Below are 20,409 nucleotides of genomic sequence, written 5' to 3' on the forward strand. Positions count from 1 at the left end.
CGAAACATCGTTCACAGGCTTGACGGTATTTGCGTGACATCCGCAAAGGAGAGCTATTATCGTTTCTGATTCTGCGTCCTTTGCAGCCCGCTGAAAGGCTGAAGACAGTGAAGACGCAAGATGCCTCTCAAATTTTGCATCTCCGCAACAATTCGCATAGGGAATTTCGCATACAAATGTGTGCGGCATACGAGCAGTAGTAGAGGCGCTAAAGCCGCACATCTTGACATATCTCGACGCGCCTTTCCGCGCGTTTACTAGCTGTCACTTTCACGTTGCTTATCACTGACCGCGTAAAATTGTGCAATTTGATATAAATTTGTAATCGCACATCGTTCCGTATTCCGTACACGTGATACAGTTTTTCAGCCTGTGTGTGTGTGTATAATTGTGCACATATATACATATATATGTATAAAACATGTCAGATCTTGTAGAGAATCAAGTTCAATCACTGCTTGCCGGACAAGCGCTGGAAAACGATGACATATGCAATGTACATACTCTCGCGAGTGACACGACAGGTATGTCGGGGCACCTTCGCACGGCATTCGTTTTCGTAATGTTTTTGCGAGGCCTCGAATCTTTTTCTTTTTTTATTCTCTCTCTCTCTCGTAAAGAGAAAGACTTGATACGACTGGGTCAATGTATGTTGCAGGTGCGAAATCAGGTCAACTAACAGCACACATTCCCATTTGCTTGAAAACGGTGACGTACGTAGTCGCCGCCGTTGTCATAAATGACCAAGGCGAGGTGTTAATGATGCAAGAGGCGAAGGCTTCTTGTACCGGAAAGTGGTACTTGCCAGCCGGTAGAGTGGAGAAAAATGAGAATCTCATAAGCGCTGTTAAGAGGGAAGTCCTGGAAGAGACGGGTCTGGTGATAGAGCCGTCAACTCTGATACTGGTAGAATGTGCCAACGGTACATGGTTTCGCTTTGTGTTCACCGGGGATATAGTCGGCGGTACTCTGAAGACACCCGATCAGGCAAATGAGGAATCGCTACAAGCGTGCTGGGTACGAAACATCAATGACTTGCCATTAAGGTCTAACGATATCATATACCTCCTGGACCGAGGCAAAAGTTACGTTTCGAATAATACCGTTCCGCAACATCCCCGCTTGATGCCCGTGTCCAAACCACATGCAAAACTATCGCTGAGATTAATAGTCACATCTAAAAAAAGGGCAACGTAAGTATTATGTTGTATACGATATCCAATAGAATTATAATTATCTTATATTTATGATGTAATTATATTTAAATTAACGAGGTAATACATTTTTATGTATCTCTTGTTAATAGGAATAGATTACATGTGCTTATATCTGATACTGAACGATATAATCCGCCAATTTGTGAACTTAATCCAAATCGCAGTTTACTGTCAACTCTGCATAGCTTTATGACGGTAAGATATTAGAAGAGTATTATATTTCACGAATACATAAATGTTATGTATATGAATTAAATAGATATACATGCAATATACATATATTGCATGTATTTTACAATAAAAAATGTTTATGAAAATTAAGAAAATCCACTATTGTTACGTACAGAAACAATTACATAAATTATTCTTCAATTAAACAGATAAAAATATGTTTAATACAGAATATATTCATTTATTCATTTCCTTAGGAAATATTTGGAAACGATGTAGCACAGCATAAGCCACACGGTTTATTGTCTGTAGAATTTAGCGGTGGACAAGGAGGAGATGGTCTGTGCTTAACATTACTGGTATCCTTCAAATTACCATTGGAAGACGTACCTATTATCGGGAAATATATTTGGCATGAACTTTCTGAAAACGTAGCAGAAACTCTTGCGGCCCGTCTGCCGCGGAACATGACTGTCCCTTTGAAGGTCGTACGTTAATTGCATACATATTTTATTAAGCAATTATTTTGCTTAATAAAAATGAACAGTATAACAAAACTCAGAGATTTTTTTTTACTAAAATCAAGTTTATAAATGTTAACATTGTAGTTACCCTAGTCTACACCAATGACTTTATAACAGATAACATTCCATACTTTTATCTAATATAAATAAGCTAATAATTACGTGACAAGACACTAAAGTATTAATCTTCTGACGATACAGTAACATATTGAAATCAAGTTCTTCTTTTTAAAAGTTTAATCCATTTCTAGTATAAAGTAATTATAAATTATAATGCGTTAAACGATATATGAATATAATAATAGTATAATAAAAATCTCACACGGTATATGTTGACACATTATCATGATATGTATATTTGAAGCTCAAATTTGATAGATAATTATATAATTTAAATTAAATTGTATATATATACTTATTATAACTATGTAAAGAAATTATTAAAAGCAAGGTTTATTAGTTTGTTTAAAAATTTATTATTAAATTACTACATTACTACATAAAAATGTTTAGAAATGTTGCATAGATTTGAAACTTTATATTCGTATATGCGATCAAAAGTTACATAGTTTTTAAACATATCGTTTATGCAAATTATCACTCGATCAATACCTGCTGTATAAGCAATGTAAAAAATTAAAAAAAAGTTTATTTTAGTAAATTAACAAATTTATTAAAATAAACTTCATAACAATAAGAAATAAATATAAAAGGTAACAAAAGTTTTAAGGAGCAATTTATCACTTATTAGATAGCAAATTGCACATATGAGCTCAAAACAAGATTTATACTATATTTTTGTTATTTTTATACATGCTTTATATAGTCAAAATATATATCCTAATAATTATTATAATAATTTACTTATTTAACTCAAGGGCTATTTAAGTCTGATATTATTGATTATAAAAAGTACTTGTATAAACAAAAATAATTGAACAAGAAATAATGAATATGTTAATTATTTATATAAATAAATGGTGGAAATTTTTTTATGAAAGTATTGTTTTACTGTCCTTTGATATCTTATTTTAGTAACTCAAAATCATCACAGATCATTTATAATCATATACCACTTGATCTTAAATAAGTCTACGTAAAATGTTTTATGTAATAATGTTACATTTAAAATTCAGGAAGACTATCATGTAACAACGGTTTGAAAATGAAAAACTATTCGTTGCCTTTGCCTCTGTAAAAATTGCTTTTTTGCAAGTAGAGCATTGAATAAAAAAATACTAAGAACATAATATTTAAAAAAAATCCGTAATATGCAGGATGTCATTTGTAACTTATTACAAATCAATATCTATCAATCTAATTATTAAAAAACTTTGGATAATAGTTCAACAAAATCTCTTAAAGCCTAAGAAATTAATTTTACATTTTTAAAGAAATTGTATATAACAGATCATGCATACTTTCTTATTATTAAGGCATCAAGAATTTTTTGCCAATTTTTTGGTTAGTGTCTTTGACAGTAATATCAACTTGTAACAAATTATATAACTCATCCTGCTTAATAATAATCGTGTATACCTTCAACTAGAAGATGTTAATCTTCCCATAGTGTTTAATACAGTATCTTCTGTACTTTCATTCTTTATAGGAACCACATTACTAGCATTATGGATTAATTTAATGTCATCATTGAGCGTTAAAGACACATTATTTAAATAATTTGAAGAAGCGGTAGTATTAACATCTGTGCCAGTATGCAGTATATGCTTTTGATTGTTTTCACAGTCAGTTGCATTTGTGTCTGTATTTACAGGATGTTTCTTCATATGAGTCGTTAAATTGCCGCTGTGATAAAACTCCTTCCCACAAATTTTACATTGAAATGGTTTAATACCGGAATGTATCCTCTCGTGTATCGATAAGTTACCGCTGTGCCTAAATTCTTTACCACACACGTTACATTTATAGGGCTTTACGCCTGAGTGAGTTCTTAAGTGAGTGGAGAGATTTCCACTATGGCTAAACATTTTTCCGCATATCTGACAACCGTACGGGCGTTCACCCGAATGCGTTCTCATGTGTATAGCCAGGTTCCCACTGTGCGTAAAACACTTTTCACATTGACTGCATTTATATGGCCTCTCCCCATTGTGTGTTCTCATATGTATAAATAAATTGCTTTTGTGTCCAAATTCCTTGAAACAAATCTCACATATACATTTTAACTTTTTTCCTGTACCAGGCTCCGTAGAACTCTTAGATGGTCTCCCAATACGATGAGTTTTCACAAGCGATTCCACTGTTAATGTCTGACTGATGTCTCCTACATTCTGCAAAGCTTGCGATTTGTTTTCTTGTACTATGCCAACATTGCTTGTACTCTGGTCACACTGGTTATTCGTCTGCATTTGATCGTTGCCATCCTCTTGATCAGCTGGATAGAATACACCGTTTTGTACGTAATCCTTCATATATGACAAGCTCCCAGCTTCCTATAAAACGGAAATGTATAAAATTCAATATAGTAAGGTTGCTTGTCAAAATTGTTAAATGAAAGTTGCCCGCATAACAATATATAGTTACCTCCGCCTGGAACATGGCTTGTTGATCATGCATCTCGTTCTTCGCAGGTATCTCGTTCGACAACTGCGTCTGCTCCCAAAACTGAGATAACTGACGGTGCTTGTACTCAACATCCTGATTGATAAAAGGGTATAAGGAACTGTCTGAACTGTTAATCCTATTACTGGCATTTGCATCCTCTACAGTTGTACATTCGTGCTTTATTTGTATCGGACTAAACATCTGTAAAATATTGACAGATTCAGGAAGCAGGAAACATTAATATTCATGTCAGCGCACCACAGTAATATGAGCATCTCCATTTGCTACTAATTACGACTAGTGTTTGATGCGTTAAAAGTCATATAATCGCGGCACACCAACATTTTCATTTGAACAATCGTCAACAAGGGCCTCGGCTGGGGAAATATCAGTCGCGAATACTCCTAGTTCCAGTGAGCTTGAGGGATAAAAGTGTCATAATTGACACACGCTTCCTACTCAATATGTACGATAGTGCGAGACTGATTATTTGTCAGCCCACATTGCTGACAGGGATCTCTAATGACTCCAATCCCTTTGTCCCAAAGCCATTTTTTTTATTAAATATCCAAACGCCACCTATACTTGGAAAATAGAACTGAGAGAAGGAAGAAGGAAGAGCGAGAGCGGCAATCGCTGGATCTGCAGCGCTAACCAGCGCTATAACGATGACGTCAGACAACATATGTATGTACGACATCGATATTTCAGGTATTCCCGTAAGCGACCTACTTTACTGGCCGAAACCGCGCGGCCGGTAACTTTCGATGGCGCCACCGTTCGCTCGACGAAACGCGATAAGAGCCTCGAAGGGGATCGCATCGCAAGCATTTCTCTTCTCCCGCTTCTCCCTTCTCGCGCCGGGGTCCCGTGTCCCGTTTCCTCGTCGCAGCAGCCATCGCAGAGTACACGTACGTTCTCGTCCGACGCGACGTAGCCTCCGCGATATATTTGCAATCGCTGCACCTTCTTACACTTTCTGCAGCCGAATATCGGAGGTGCAAAAGGTGCAACGGAATAAAGCGCGAAAATAAGATACCGCGTCGTGCGACGAGAGAAAAGGCTTTTGCCGATTCGGCTGGGATTGCAGGTGAGGAAGAAACCTTGGGCCGACCGAGCTCCACGGTTGTACGCTCAGCGACTTCGTGGCATCGTTCCGTCGGCGAAAATGCAAGGCTGCTTTAATCGCGACGAGGAGGGTAAGGTGATCATAGACAGCAATGGGTTTGTTACGATCACATGCGAAGGTAATGGTAAAGGTAATAGAGCAATCACGATGGATCATATGATAAGTATATGACATATTCTACCTTTCTATTGCACAATGCTCATTGTTTCTTTTGCTATATAATGTCTGTGAGCAATAAGTAATGTCAATATAAAAGTAGACGAAAGTAGACTTGTAGACAAACATTAATAACGTGTATATGTTTACAGAGGAAAATGTGGTTTTCCAACTTCATATATCGGAGATTGACGACAAGTCGGAACAAATGTGCTTCAATGTCAACGGCAAAGATGTAACCATCGATGTCGTTCCATGGGAGATGGCTGATAATGATTCTGAGAGTGAGAAACAGGCAGATAAGTCTAAGGAACCTGATAAGGCTGGCACACCAACAACGAGTAAAGGTGGGAATGCAATTTTCCCTTGGTGCGACGCCTCGACAAAGATTTTTCTGAAGGAGTATAAAGAGAAGAAAGAATTGGTGAGGAATCGGAAACTGAAAAACATGAAGAAGGCATATCAGGAGATAGCCAAAAATTTGATGGAGAACGGCTTCAGTGTATCGCCTCTGCAAGTGGAAAACAGATACAAAACGCTCAAACGCGCTTACAAGAACATGATGATACACAACAGGAGAAACGGCAGGGGAAAGTACATCTGCAGTTACGAACAGTGAGTTTGTTTCTAAATTTCTACAGGTTGATACCTAATCCTCGATTCACATGTTAAATGTGCTTACAGAGACCTGGACGAAATCTTTTCGTCTGATTTATATGACACGGAAATGAATGGTGACGATGACTCAAAGGCAGGGTAAGTTATAACTCGTCAGGGTATAAAATTATTTACTGATTAACTATTATCACTATTAATTCAAATATTTCTTACAGATCCATGATGATTGCCAAAAGCAGTGGTACCGAGACGGCACATAATTTGAAAGCCATTCAGCATAATGCCAGATTGGAAGCTCAGAACGTGAAAATAATTGAGAATCTGCAGAGCTGTCAGCGTTTATTAAGAAATTTAATCAGCAGGATGGACAACAAGAATAAAAATTCTAATTATATGCGAAATGGAGTCTTGCAAGTATGCATGGAGATGCGGGATATGCAGAAGGAAGAATTTGCACGCGCGGAGGAACATAGAGAGAAGGCCAATACTCAGAGAGAGATAAGAAACAGTTTATTGGAAGAAATTGTAACGATTCTCAAGTCTGGGAAGGACACGTAATACAATCGACAAGCACACGAGCTTGTTTGCATCCTCAATAGTTACGAAATAACAGAATTTATTTATTCTATTAAATGCGAAAAGCGATGACTTGTTGTATATTTTTATAATTTTATCACATAATTAATGTTCTTTAACGCGTTGTCTGCCCGGGTTTATTCCGTGTACCACGCAGTAGAATATTATATAATACCGTAGAAAGTTTTCATGGGGATATAATGAAATACTGTGTAATATGATTACAAGGCTGCATCGTGCAGTTACTATGTTGAATAACACATGTTTTACTTTATATTGTTATTAAGCTATGTATGTTGAGATTTTATATTTTAGATGGTGTCTATATAAATGACATACATAACAAAAGATGTTTTTATAAGTTTTAAAAATGTTCGATAGCGTCAGGATAACACTGAAAAGTTAGGCATTGGTCACGGAGGATAGATTACTATCATCATGGCAGTCAACGTGTTAATTTATCTAGCGAGCCAATTTCAAATGAAAATGTACATATTGATGAAAAGTAAGAAGATGTTCATCATCTGTGTAAAAACCCGAACATACATGAAGAACTGAACCTGGGACCCGTCCGCTACAAGTCGACTGCTCATATGTCACTCCCAATTTAAGTTTCTCTGATTTAATTGTGTAATAATAATGTTAATTATTAATTAAGGAGTTAGATAATTAAAAGTTAAATGGCATAATTGTAATTAAGATTGAAATTCTACAAATCCAAAAGTTATCTTTTACGATTGTGTATATTAATATTGAAGAATATATTAATATTTCTGATATTGTTGAAGTGTTCTGGTACCTTGAACTTGTAACTGTACAAACTATTATCTAATTAATTCTGCAAAATGTTCGTGGAAGGGAGGGCAAGATAATGTAAAAATGTTCCTAATTCATCTTTATTTGACTCTACTCTGTCTTCCATGGTCTTCCAACTCCAGCATCTCCTGCGTCACGTTAACGGTGACTCGATGATTTTTTGTAAAGTGTCGCCTATCGAAAAGATCGTGTCTAATAGGAGAGAGGCAGAATCTGACGCAATCCTTGCTGCGCGTGGAAATAGCACGGACACGAACCGCCAAAGACCGACAATATCGAAAAATGGAGCACGGACATGAACCAAATTCATCGACAGTGTCGAAAAGTGGATGTGACTCGTAGTTCCGATTCCTGAAAGTGGATGTGTGGCGCTACTGTACGGCCTAGCAAAGCATTTGTTGATCTGACGACAATCTTCATAATTGATCTCAACGAGCACACACACACACAACTTGTTTACAAAAAGTAGGGACGAAGAAAATTGGTCTGTGTCTTGATTAAATGCTGATAACAGTGTGTTCTTGCATCGTGTTGCGTCACATTTGATCACATTCCTCATCGTGTTTTTGTTTACAATGACATAATCGATGTGTCAGAAAAATAGCGTTCGAACCAAATGCTATTCTCGATATACTTGAGGCTACTTTTCCTGAGAAGCTGCTAAAAAATTGTCTACGACGCGTATTTGTTATGTTACGTGGAATACGTATGTTGATTTGTTCAACAATCCGTCACGTGTCGCAAAAATTATTGGGATAAAGGCAACTCGTGTCTCTCGTATGAATGCATAAGTAAAATATGCCTGGAGGCAGGCGAAACACTGTCAATCGGACTGGACCGACTGCCAAATCCGGTGGCAGTAACGTTAGTTCTGCCAATACTAATAATGGAAGAAGCAACAGCGGAGAAAGAGCGAGTGCTAATGGCGCGGACGATAAAAGACTTGACGAGATTTACAGCGGACGATCTCTGGCACCGAAGCACATTCCTATACCCGCGGTACCAGTCGACAGGCAGTTGAACTTCGAAGCTTTATCCTTGATCGTCTCGATCATTGCGGCTTGTCTGCAACTGCTCAATTTATACAGAACCGTGTGGTGGCTACCAAATTCCTACAATGGTTATAGTATGGTACATTGTATTTGTATTAAACATATGAAACTAGATTATGTTTGTAATTTCAAAGAAGATCATTATATTGTATTGAGAAAAATTGTAAAGAGTTCTCCAAGTTGTGTTCTTTCCTGTTTCAGAACTTCTATCTGATAGATCCTTACCTACTTATATTTATTTTTACTATGGTGGCACATAGATTCCTTTACAAGTTATTACGTAAGATCATTGATATTTCATTGCCAGTTCGGTCAGTACCTGCAAAATTGGTGATCCGAAACATTTTAAGGTTATTAGCAAACCTTATTATATGTGATTTACCACACAGTAACTCATGAGGTTTATAACAATATCAGGATACTTTAACATTTGTGTAATTTTTATTTCAGGTTGTCTCTAGGAGTTGTTGTACAGAGTGTGCTAAGCTGGTGCATCTATCATATGACTGAGAGATATGACTCTATGAAAATTGTTTATTTATTTTTGCCGTGAGTATCTCTTTATTATGTAAAAGTACATTTAAATATATATTAAATTATATACTACATGTATACATTCTCTGCAATAAAAATTAAAAGACTAAATCGCTTATGACATCTATTTGTTCCAGAAGTTTGTCAGTGTATTTTATGTTTGGAGTAAAAACAACACTGTTTTTCTTCAACGATATAATTCTTGATATATGGGGAAAAGAAGAGCAGAAAACAAAGTATGTATTAGGTACGTATTATCATACATATCGATTGTATCTAATTTATTCGTAGTATTCATTTCTAAAGTCTAATGGTGTGTTACCACTTTTCTGATATGCAGACAAACCTTTGCACAATTGCTCATTAAACGCATCGGCCATTAGAGCAGAAGTGTCCACTTTGAGAACCGATTTTAACCAACGATTAAGACGAGCTTTATTTTCGTCTTCCATTAGCGCGTACGTCTGTGGGGTCGCGCCTATTATTTTTGTACCTCCGCATTTACATTATAATGAATTATGGGTGATACAGCATGTAATCTTATTTTGGCTCGGAAGGATATGTGCGTACTTTGCTCAGGTTTATCCCTTTAGGCGAGTATATTCCTTTGTAATATAAGAACCGTAGTATAAGAACTGTCTGCCATAATCATTAAAATATGTAATCAACTTTTAGATATTGCGACGAACTACATAGAGCAGCGATGCATTTGGGCCGATGGGTCAAAGTAGAAAATCGCAATAATCACATTTATGCCCAACCGTGGAATGATGCGGTATTGTGGCCTCACGGGTCGATTGTAAGGCACAATCGAGAAATTTATCGTTCTGAAGGTTTGTGCACAGCAGCGGAACCGGGTAATCTATTTCACTCTAAATTTTATGTACGTAATTTCACTTTATCGAATAACAAGAAATTATTAGACTCGACACTAATTATTATATGTCCCACAGAGTGTATTTAATAACCGAGTAACGCTCCTAAGTCTGATACTGGCATTGCAGTTATTGTTGGTGAACATACAATTATTTATTTTATTAGGCGTGACCGAATGGTATCAAATACTGTCGACGATATTATTATTAGTTATACATTACTATACTTTGTTCAAAATGGCCAGAGACTTTTTAATATCCTGGAAAGTGTACCGTGCTGAACAAATAATTCAAGAGAAGTCTCAAATGGTTGTACATTCAGTTGCTCAATAAAATGCAACGTGATTTATGCAATATTTATTTCATATTATTTTCCATATATGTTTACTAAATAAGATAAAAGAAAAAATATTTTAATTACCCATAAGAAAATTTACGCAATCTCATACGCAAGAATTAAAAAATACGCCATATATGTTTTATAGATTTATTGAATAAAATTTAATATAATATATTAAATGCATTTATTTCGAAGAACAACGTGAAAGAGTTTCAAAGAACTAGTTGATATAGAATTTAATATTTTAAAGATTAGGATTTGAAGATTAAATAATGCGATATATCAAAAGCATATAAGAATATATATGTTAGGAAAAGCATTCTAACATACAACACAAATATATTCTTTATATATATTCTCTATCAACCAGTTTAGGTGAAAATCTCAATTTCTGTAAATCCTCTAGATAACTCTAGTTATTAATAGAAATATCAATCAAGCATAGTTTTTAAAGATAAACATAGCAGCGCCTTGTGCTCTTTATGCAATTATAGTTTAATAAGCTTGGAAAAATAATATAATATGCATATGTATGGGAATCCATAATTAATTCTGGAAAAGAGTACGCGTAAATTCTATATAATCCAACGCAGCTGTTATCGGTCGTTCCGACTTGGGATCTACATAAGGTTTCATACGGGCAACGCAATAATCGGCCATCTCCTTTGTGAGGTTCTGAAAAAGAAAAAAAAACGATTAACGAATATAAATTGCATTCTTCGTGATTGTAGGAACATTGTAACTTATATTTCTGAATATTCAATAGTATTTGCAATACTTACAGCATATAATTCCTCCTTTGTGACGTACGGCCGATCTGCTGCAGTGATTGCTCGGAAAGCGTTCTCTATTTCCTCCGAGCTCTGCACGTTCTCCGTTTCCTTGCTGATCATAAACGCCATGTATTCTTGCAGCGATACATAGCCGTCTCTATTAGGATCCACGATGTCTGCGAATAATAATATCGTGTTAAAAATAGATAGTTCGAAATAATGTAACCGGAAATAACACAAGAATTAAAATCAACAAAACCTAATATGTTCTCGAATTCCGGATCGGGCTGTCCTTCTTCCATCATAGGAAGGTCATAGCCCAAAGCTCTCAGGCACGATTTAAATTCTTGATGATTCAGACGGCCACTCTTGTCCTTGTCAAAGTGCTTGAACATCATGGAGAATTCCTTTAGTGCGTCTTCAGATACACCGGACTGGTTTCGCGCTTGAATCTGCTGTTCTAAATTGTGTTGCATGCGCATTCCTAACTGATCCAACTGATCCCATTGTTGTGCCAATCCTACGGTACTGTGTTCTGTGTAACGGTTGTCGAGAATTAGATGTTCCTCTAGAATAGCTCCCAGATCTTCGATCTTCTTCAGGTCTTGACGACGTGCGCGCACTTCTTGAGTTTTTCGCTGTAAATTTGAATATAATTTACGTATAACATATAATTGCGTAATGAATATAAATCTTGCATAAATTATCCTTATGATAAATGCATCTGTTTCAATTATACAAACCTTTGTAGCTTCCAGTTGCTGTTCTAAAGATCCAGATCCTTCCATCATAGATGTTCTATAAAAAAAATTAATTATTTGCGTTTTTATTCCTAATTAAACAACTAGGTGATTAAATAATTCTTTCATGTCTGATGCAAACCTTGTTTCCGCAAGCCACTGATGGAAGGCATTAGCGTGCTTGGCGAATTCCTTACGCAATTTATCATTCTCCTCCTGCCGCTGTGCTTCTTTCGCAAGTTCAACATCGCGCTCCTTAATTATCTTCTGTAAGTTCTTCCAAGTATCTTCCAAAGCTTCCATCGTGAACCATGTGTATGGATTTGGTCCGACGTTGAAGCTCTTGATTTGCCTGTCAAGAGCAGCCAGGGCTTGGAAGTCGGCTTCGGCCGAAGATAAGCTAGCTTGGAACTGCGCGTGTGCCTCGCGAAGAGCACGAATCTCTTCGATACTATTACAACGCACGGGATCTGTCAGATCCTCTTCGGCATTCTCGAACCAAGAGTTGAAAGCAGACGCTTTCTTCGCGAACGTTAGATAGAGCTCTTCGATCTGCCTGAATTGATCCTGCATTCTCAACAGACGTTGTTTCCTCGAATCTGAATCGGCCAGAAGTTTCTGCCAACGAGTGATGACATCGGCATGACGTTTCTGAATGCTGGGTGTCTGATCGTGTCCGGAATCAACGAGCATTTCTTTCAATGAGGTGATATTCTGAATACCCTCGTGTTCAAAGGCATGCAAGCCAGCGTCGAAGGTCTCCTGTTTCGTGAGCAATGTCTGTACGGTAGATAAATCTCGACCAAATTCCTCGGAACGTACGTGAGTCTCTTTATCAGCGATCCATGATTCGACTACATCGGCCTTCCACATGAACTGCAAGTACGCCGAATTGTCGTTCAGTCGTGTCTTCCTGCGGGCCGCGAGAGCTCCGAGTTGCTCCAATTTGTTGCGCAATTGCGCGCATCTTTGACTGATAGCATCTGCTCGATGATTGCCAGCTTTAATCAATGTCTCGCCGGCTTCGCATATGTCCTTGCAGCGTTCACCGTGAGCCGCGAAATCGGTTTCGAACGCATCGTGCTTCTTCAAAAGGCCTTGCACAGCGGCCATTGTATCGCCGTAATCTTCGACAGAGAGTAACTGCTGCTTTTCCGTAATCCAGGCTTCCTCCTCTTCGACCTTGGCGAGGAACTGTTGATACGTTAAGGATTCATCCAACTTCTGTCCCCTAGTGGCAGCTAATTGCTTCAATTCAGCCCACGCCTGATTAAGAAGCTTCAGACGCTGTTCGATTTCGGGTACTCCTAGATTGGAAACGTCCATCAATTTCTCTCCTGCCTCCTGGACAGCTTGGATAGCAGGTTCGTGACTACCAAGTTCGGCCTCCAATCTCTTGTGCTTCTTCTTCAAGTTCTGCACACCCGTAAGGTCACGACCATAATCATCCGATCCGACAAGAAGCTTCTTCTCCTTGATCCAAGACTCTTCGTCAGCAATATCGCGGAAGAACTGATGCAAAGTATTAGCTTCGTTGAGTCTCGCCTGTCTGTGCGCCGCTAGATTCCTGATTCGCTCATAACGTTCATTTATGCTCTGACGTTTCTCTTGAATACCAGCAGCATCGAACTGGCCGCTCTCGATCAACGAATCAGCCTGTCCATTCATGTCCTTGATTCTTTCTTCGTGCGCCTGTATATCTGCCTCAACAAGTTGATGTTTCTTCATAAGATTTTGCACCGAAGCCAAGTCCTTGCCGGCGTCTTCGGATGTCAGCAAACTCTCGACTTCGCCGAGCCAGAAATCAAGATCCTTCACGGCAGCGATATAGGTACGCTGTTTGTTAGCTTCCTTCAGCTTCATAGACTTCTCTGTGGTCTTTTGCGTAAGGTATTCCCACTGGTCAGCGATAGACGCCAATCTTTTTTGAACTGCATCCTCCGAGCCAGCACATTGATGCTTTTCGATTAAATTGCCTCCCATAGCGAGTACCGATTGAATTCGGTCCGCATTGGCCGCTAATTCAGCTTCGAAAGCCTGATGTTTCTGATGCTTCGACTGTATGTTGGCGGGATCCTTGTAATTCTCCTCAGTTGCTAGCTGGAGTTTCTCGGCGATCCAATTTTCCATCTCGTCCGCATCTCGAGAGAACTGCTGCAGAGTCTGAGACTCGCCCAGCTTCGAGCGCTTCTCAATAAGAGCGTCCTTCAAGTGTCGCCAGCGATCCAACACTTGACATCGTCTTTCGTCGATAGGTTTAGCGGCATAATGTTCCGCAGCGATCAGCTGATCAGCCAGAGTCTGTAAGGTAGCGATCTTCTCTTCGTGAGCGTTGATTGCTTTATCAAAATCTTCGTGCTTCTTGATGAGAGCCTCGACATTGTCACTGCTGTCCACCGCGTCTGCGCTGCTGAGGAAAGCCTCCCGCGCGCTCATCCAATTTTCCGCCTGCTCGCAATCCCTGCAGAACAACTGCAATTCGAGATTCTGATCGAGTTGCATGCGTCGTTGGATCCAAGCTTTCTCTAGCTCTTGTCGGGCTTCAGCCATAGATTCGAGTTTTTCCAGTATCTCCACACTGGCGTAATGGCTGGATTGCAACAGCTGTTGGCCGAACAATTCGAACGCCTGGAAGGTACCTGCTCTAGCATCTATCTCCATTCGGTGCTCCTATATAAAAAATAAACGAAATTTACAAAGTGGATTATGATTCGGTTTTCGAGTGTTTTATGCCAGTACGCAACTCTTTGTTTGTTATGTATGATCAAATCCATTCGGCAATAGATACTACGACAAGCAGAAAGGTAGTAATTACGCGATAAGCATTGAAAATACTCAAACTGTTAATAGGCAGTATTTTCATTGCAAAACATCGGCACAAGATCAATCAACCTCTTCTCGTAAAAAAAAAAAATAAAATAAAATGAAATAAATCATCAACGAGACGAATTACGCGAAATTAATTTTTTAAACTCTCGCCAGGCAACTCCGCGACTTCCTTGATGCATGCTCAAACGTTCTTATACCTCTGGAAGTATGCCGTATCGCGCATCTATCTCTGCTCTGTGATTCTATAATTTAAATGACTTGGTGAAGGATTTGTTGAAAGATGATTGTGATGACTGTGTTTGATCATGCTATAATAGAGATTATTTTTACCTGATGACGTTCGAGCAATGCCTCGGCACCCGTGACGTCCGATGCGAGTTCTTCGGAAGCGACCAGGCCCATCATCGAGTTAATCCAGGCCATCAAGTCGCGATAATCACTGAGAAAGCGTTGCAGATCGTACGAGTCCAGAAGCTTCTCCTTTCTGCTATTAGCTTTAGCCGTCAACTGAGTCCATTCTTCGTTGATCTCCTTCTGTTTAGCGTATGTTTGCTCGGCAGTTTCTGGATGCGACTGCATCAGGCGATTAGCCGTCTCATCAAGTTGCTTGATCTTGTCTCCCAAAGCCGCCAGATCTCTCTCCAGACCCTCGTGCTTGCGCTGCAAAGCTTGAACGCTGCGCAAATCCTTACCCAGATCGTCATTGTTCAGCGCCGCATCCTTTTCGCGAATCCAATCTTTGGTTTCATCGACATCACGATGGAACCGTTGCACCTCGTGAGCAGAACCAAGCTGACTGGCCCGTTCTGCCGTGAGCGTTTGCAAGCTGGTCCACTTCTCGTTCAGATCCTGAATTTGCGTCTGAATCTTCAATGCCGCTTCAGTCTGTCCGAGGCTCATCAGCTGCACAGCGATTTCATTCATCTCGGCCAAACGCACTTCGTTCGCCTTAAGATCAGCTTGAAAGTCATCGAACTTCTTCTGCATAACTTCCACCTGTTCCAGATCCTCGCCCACGTCCTGCACCTGAGCGTGATTCTCCTTGTCCTTGATCCAAGTAGCCAACTCAGCGGCTTCTCTTACCAGCACGTAAGCCTTGGCTGTTTCATTAAGTTTGTTTTGACGTTCGCGCGCCAGACGCAAGAGATCATCGTATTGCGCCTGGATCTGTGCTTGTCGCGCGGCGATCGAGCTCTGCTCTCTAGCCAAGTTCTGTTGGGACGCGCTGAGACCCGCCTCAGGTTCCACGCGCTTCACATATGCTGCCGGTACGAAACCTTGACGATCGTTTACCTCGACCTTCCACCAATCCTTGTTGTTGGAGTTGAGCAGAGTCAGAGTATCACCCTTCTTCATGGATACCTCTCGGGGAGACTTTTCAGTGTAATCGTAAAGAGCCACGACACACTCCTTGCCGGTGATGTCGATCGTGGGTGTCTCTTGCTGTCTACACGCCGCAGCTTGATCTCTTAACACCGCAATGGTGCTCGCAAACGCTTCTAGATCGCTAACCAAGGCCTCGTGTTTCTTCAGAAGAGCCTCAGAACTATCCTCATCCTTGCCGTAATCACCATTCATCACTATAGGACGTTTCTCCTTCATCCATGATTCAGCCTCGTTCGCATCGGCGAAATATTGATGCGCCTGTAAAGAGTCGTCCAAGTCATTTTTACGTTGCCGAGCCTTGTCTTTCAGCTGTCCCCAGTGCTCGTCCAAAGCCGCCAGTCGCTGATTAATCTCCTCAGCCGCGAAGTGTCCCTCTTGCAACATCGTCGAGCCCGCCTGGCAAACCGCGGCCACTCTCGGCTCGTGGTTGTTGATTTCCGCCAGAACAGCCTGATGCTTCTTCTGCAGATTCTGCACGCCGATCAAATCACGACCACGATTCGTGGATGCCGCGACTGGCTCTTTCTCGCGAATCCACGCTTCCTCGTCTTCGATATCTCGAAAAAGTTGCTGTACCTGGAGCGAGTCCAAGAGTCGTTGTTTCCTCAAACTCATAGGACGCTGCAGAGCGGAATATCTACCTTGCAATTGATCCTGCTTAGCTTTGATGTTGTCGGCGTCAAAGTGGCCCGATGTGACAAACTGCTCGGCCGCTTGAGCGATACTATCGATTCTGTCCGCGTGAGAACCTACATCGGCTTCTAAGAGCGCATGTTTCTTCTGCAAGTTCTGGACGCTGGTTAGATCTTTACCGTAGTCTTCCGACATAAGTTGTCCCTCCACCTCCGAGAGCCACAATTCGATATCTTCTACCGTACGGTTGAACTGCTGCTGCTGGGAAGCCTCCTGTAATTTCGCGCCTTTCTTTTCGGTGGCCCGCGTTAAGCTCTCCCACAGTGTCACGATCTCATCCGAGCGAGTGCGTATGCGATCGCTAGCATAGTGACCGCTCTCGATCAATTCCTGGCCAGTGGCTACCATCTCCTCCATGCGCGTCCTATTCGCGTTTAATTCTTGCTCGAAATTCTGATGCTTCTGGACTTTACCGTTCAGATTAGTAGGATCCAAGTAATTGTCGTCAGTGGCAAACTTGAGCTTCTCATTAACCCAGCCTTTTGTTTCGTCGCAATCTCTCTCAAACTGTTGCAGCTTGTATGCATCCTCCAGGCGACGGCGTCTTTGAGCTGATTTATCGAGAAGAATAGCTCGTCTTTCCAATAGCAGCTGCCGCCGTTGTGCCACATCGTCTGCAGCATAATGTTCGCCCTCGATTAACTTTCCAGCAAATTCATCAAGCACTTTAATCTTCTCCTCTTGAGCCGCCAAAGATTTGTCAAAGTCCTCGTGTTTCTTAATAAGCGCCTCCACACTGTCGAGCGAATCTCCCAAGTCTTCGTTAGCCAGAAACGCTTCCTGTTTGGCCATCCACGCGTCAGCCTGTTCCGTGTCTCGATAGAATAGTTGCAAATCGACGCATTGCTCGTACAAGATACGCCTCTTCTCCCACAGGTTTAAAAGAGATGACTTGTCGTCGGCGAGAGAGTTCAATTTCCGTGCCACTTCCTCGGCAGCGTAATGTTTCTTTTCTAGAAGTTTATTGCCAGCCAATGTGGTTGCATCAAAGCTATCAGCTCTGGCATCGATTTCTCCCTTGTGTTCTTGATGTCGGTCGACCAAAGCCTCGGCGCCGGCCACATCTTTAGCTAGCTCGTCTGCAGAAATGATGGCGCGCATATCGTTCATCCAGGACACCAAGTCGCGATAATCGGCTAAGAAACGATGCAGATAATAAGATTCGTCAAGTTTGAGTCGCCGCTCTTTCGCTTTTGCAGTAAGGCTCTCCCACAACTGTAAAATCTCGGCGCGTTTAGCTTGAATCTGCTTGGAATGATCAGCTTCGTGAATCGCAGCGAGACGATCGGCTTCGGCGCCCAGTGTATACACCTTGTCCTCCAGAGCAGCCAAGTCGCGCTCGATACCTTCGTGTTTTCGTTGCAACGTTTGCACGCTGGCAAGATCTCGTCCGAAATCGTCGGACGATAAAACAACGTCCTTCTCCGCGATCCAAGTCATGGTCTCGTCAGCGTCGCGATTGAATCTCTGGATCTCGTGCGCTCCGAAGAGCTTCTCCTGTCGCAGCGTGGCCAGTTGTTTCAGTCTCTGCCAGGATTCATTGAGTTCTTCCTTCCTGCGTAAAATGGTGTCGCGTTCGGGATGCCCGTCCAACAGCAACTTATCTGCCAGCTCGTTCACTTCCGTAACTCTGTACTCTTGACTCGCCATATCCTTCTGGAATTCGTCGAATTTTCTTTGGAGCACCTCCACGTGCTCCAAGTCGTGTCCAAACTCATCGGTCGTTACAAATGCCTCCTTGTCGTGAATCCAAAACATCACCTCGTCACAGTGACGAATGAACTGTACGAGAACTAAAGCCTGTTGTAGCTTCAAACCCTTGTCAGCCAATCGGGACAGCAGCAACTCCCACAGGCGATGTAGTTCCTCTTTAAATAATTAAATATATTGTGTTAAAAAACAAAATTCAGTTTGTTGGATGTACAGTATGTTCCACAATTACAATAAACTTCATCTAACTTTCAGTTTATATTTAAAATAAAATAATATATTAAAACATTTTACATATTTTATATAGTTTGAGAAAAAGATCATACAAATTACTGTTCATAAAACGTCAGTTTTAGATCTTTGAATTGCTTCTTTTTACTAAAAATGAATTATTATATAATATTGGATATTATTAATATTAGATTTTCGTAATACACCCTGCATGTACATAAAAACTTGGTGGCATACTTTGATAATACTCTAACGATCTCGAAAAGAAATTGACATCTCTAGTAATTAAACGTACCTAATCTCTTGCGAATGATATCGCTGGCGAAATGATGTTGCGCTATCATTTCTGAGCCGGTATTATCAAGCAGCACGATGGCGTTTGAATGAGCTGCGACTTCTGCCTCAAAGGCCTGGTGCTTCTGGATCTTCGCCTGTAGATTAGTAGGATCCTTGTAACTCTCATCGGAGGCCGCTTGGAGCTTCTCGTAGATCCATCCTTCGAGTTCGTCCGCATCTCGCTTAAAGTACTGAAAGAAAAACGCGAGGGTCAGCAACATCAAACGAAATAGCAGACAGGAGAAAAGAAGAGCACTCGGATACGTGAAAGCCTGAAAATACCTGAAAGCGACGGGAGTCCTCGAGTTTGTCCCGCTTGCTGCGCGCCTCCGACTTGAAGTTGGCATAGCGTCCCAATACCTGCTCTCGCCTCTCCTGGATGTCCTCCGGATTCTCGAGGATCTTCACCTCCTTCGGCGTAATTTGATCCATGCTTGATTGCGATCTTTAAAATAGCTTTCACCGACACTATCGTCCAAAATGGCCACAGTGGGGTGTGGCAGGATCAATTCGCTGCCAGAATCGATGAGCGAACGCCTCTCCCGCAGGCAGGGACGGGCCGATCGTCGAATGCGCGCGCGACGACAAATTGTGTCGTCGATAATACGGAAACGGCGGCTAAAGAATTTTCGTGGAATTCGCTCGCAAGCTCGCGAGCTCGCCCAATTTCGTCTGCCACACTTGACGTTCCGTTCTACTCGGTTCTGCTCCTAGTACTCCTACTAGTCCTACTGGATTCTTTTGCACTCGGTGTTCGGTGTACTCCCACATCCCACTCCGCGCACTTGTGATTCTTGTGAACGTTCCGGCGGCACCTCTCGTTGACTGGCACTCGGTCAATCTTCGTACCAATCACAGCGAAGATACAGCCGACCGTCTTTAGTCGGTCAGGTTATATTGGGTTATATATAACCGTTGCATCATTACGGTAAACATATCATCAATACATGTATAATACAATAATATACATTTGTACTTAAGAACGCGGCACATTAACGGGTCAAAAAGAGAAGAAAAGGTGAACTTGAGGACAACAAATCGCGCGAGGTCATATATTCTTTCTATATCTTTTCTACGCTTTTACTGTTCACAATTCATCGCGATATAGAAATTGATTACTTTTTGTATAAGTATAATT

The 20,409-nt window shown here is 40.7% G+C and overlaps 5 protein-coding genes across 9 annotated transcripts; 3 read left to right on the forward strand and 2 right to left on the reverse strand.

Annotated features, from left to right (window-relative positions):
- The first annotated feature begins 295 nt into the window (after positions 1-295).
- LOC139808237 (8-oxo-dGDP phosphatase NUDT18) lies at positions 296-2,408 on the forward strand. The gene is made up of 4 exons (XM_071770007.1): positions 296-524; positions 659-1,193; positions 1,307-1,412; positions 1,646-2,408. The coding sequence occupies exons 1-4, from the start codon at positions 422-424 to the stop codon at positions 1,883-1,885; spliced, it is 984 nt and encodes a 327-aa protein (XP_071626108.1). The 5' UTR covers positions 296-421; the 3' UTR covers positions 1,886-2,408.
- Positions 2,365-5,317, reverse strand: LOC139808236 (uncharacterized). 3 transcript variants are annotated; one of them, XM_071770003.1, is made up of 3 exons: positions 5,219-5,317; positions 4,457-4,678; positions 2,365-4,365 (listed from the first exon to the last, which is right to left on the reverse strand). In XM_071770003.1, exons 1-3 carry the CDS (start codon positions 5,306-5,308, stop codon positions 3,454-3,456), a joined length of 1,224 nt encoding a protein of 407 aa, XP_071626104.1. In that variant the 5' UTR covers positions 5,309-5,317; the 3' UTR covers positions 2,365-3,453. The 3 variants fall into 3 exon arrangements, with proteins under 3 accessions (XP_071626104.1, XP_071626107.1, XP_071626105.1); XM_071770006.1 differs by lacking the exon at positions 5,219-5,317 and adding an exon at positions 4,773-5,050; XM_071770004.1 differs by lacking the exon at positions 5,219-5,317 and adding an exon at positions 4,820-5,049.
- A 52-nt stretch (positions 5,318-5,369) lies between these two features.
- On the forward strand, positions 5,370-7,733 carry LOC139808238 (uncharacterized). 2 transcript variants are annotated; one of them, XM_071770009.1, is made up of 4 exons: positions 5,370-5,724; positions 5,915-6,377; positions 6,447-6,518; positions 6,596-7,733. In XM_071770009.1, exons 1-4 carry the CDS (start codon positions 5,646-5,648, stop codon positions 6,936-6,938), a joined length of 957 nt encoding a protein of 318 aa, XP_071626110.1. In that variant the 5' UTR covers positions 5,370-5,645; the 3' UTR covers positions 6,939-7,733. The 2 variants fall into 2 exon arrangements, with proteins under 2 accessions (XP_071626110.1, XP_071626109.1); XM_071770008.1 differs by having other exon boundaries at positions 5,373-5,736.
- Positions 7,734-8,179: 446 nt separating this feature from the next.
- Positions 8,180-10,589, forward strand: LOC139808247 (transmembrane protein 39A). The gene is made up of 7 exons (XM_071770031.1): positions 8,180-8,903; positions 9,026-9,174; positions 9,275-9,373; positions 9,496-9,605; positions 9,699-9,951; positions 10,034-10,241; positions 10,312-10,589. Exons 1-7 carry the CDS (start codon positions 8,571-8,573, stop codon positions 10,564-10,566), a joined length of 1,407 nt encoding a protein of 468 aa, XP_071626132.1. The 5' UTR covers positions 8,180-8,570; the 3' UTR covers positions 10,567-10,589.
- A 117-nt stretch (positions 10,590-10,706) lies between these two features.
- Alpha-spec (alpha spectrin) lies at positions 10,707-20,010 on the reverse strand. 2 transcript variants are annotated; one of them, XM_071769961.1, is made up of 9 exons: positions 19,554-20,010; positions 19,231-19,462; positions 15,246-18,862; positions 15,113-15,157; positions 12,229-14,756; positions 12,090-12,144; positions 11,606-11,984; positions 11,356-11,522; positions 10,707-11,248 (listed from the first exon to the last, which is right to left on the reverse strand). In XM_071769961.1, exons 1-9 carry the CDS (start codon positions 19,701-19,703, stop codon positions 11,120-11,122), a joined length of 7,302 nt encoding a protein of 2,433 aa, XP_071626062.1. In that variant the 5' UTR covers positions 19,704-20,010; the 3' UTR covers positions 10,707-11,119. The 2 variants fall into 2 exon arrangements, with proteins under 2 accessions (XP_071626062.1, XP_071626061.1); XM_071769960.1 differs by lacking the exon at positions 15,113-15,157 and having other exon boundaries at positions 19,554-20,009.
- Positions 20,011-20,409: the final 399 nt, after the last annotated feature.

This window comes from Temnothorax longispinosus, chromosome 2 (genome assembly GCF_030848805.1).
Source record: "Temnothorax longispinosus isolate EJ_2023e chromosome 2, Tlon_JGU_v1, whole genome shotgun sequence".
NCBI lineage: Eukaryota > Metazoa > Arthropoda > Insecta > Hymenoptera > Formicidae > Temnothorax > Temnothorax longispinosus.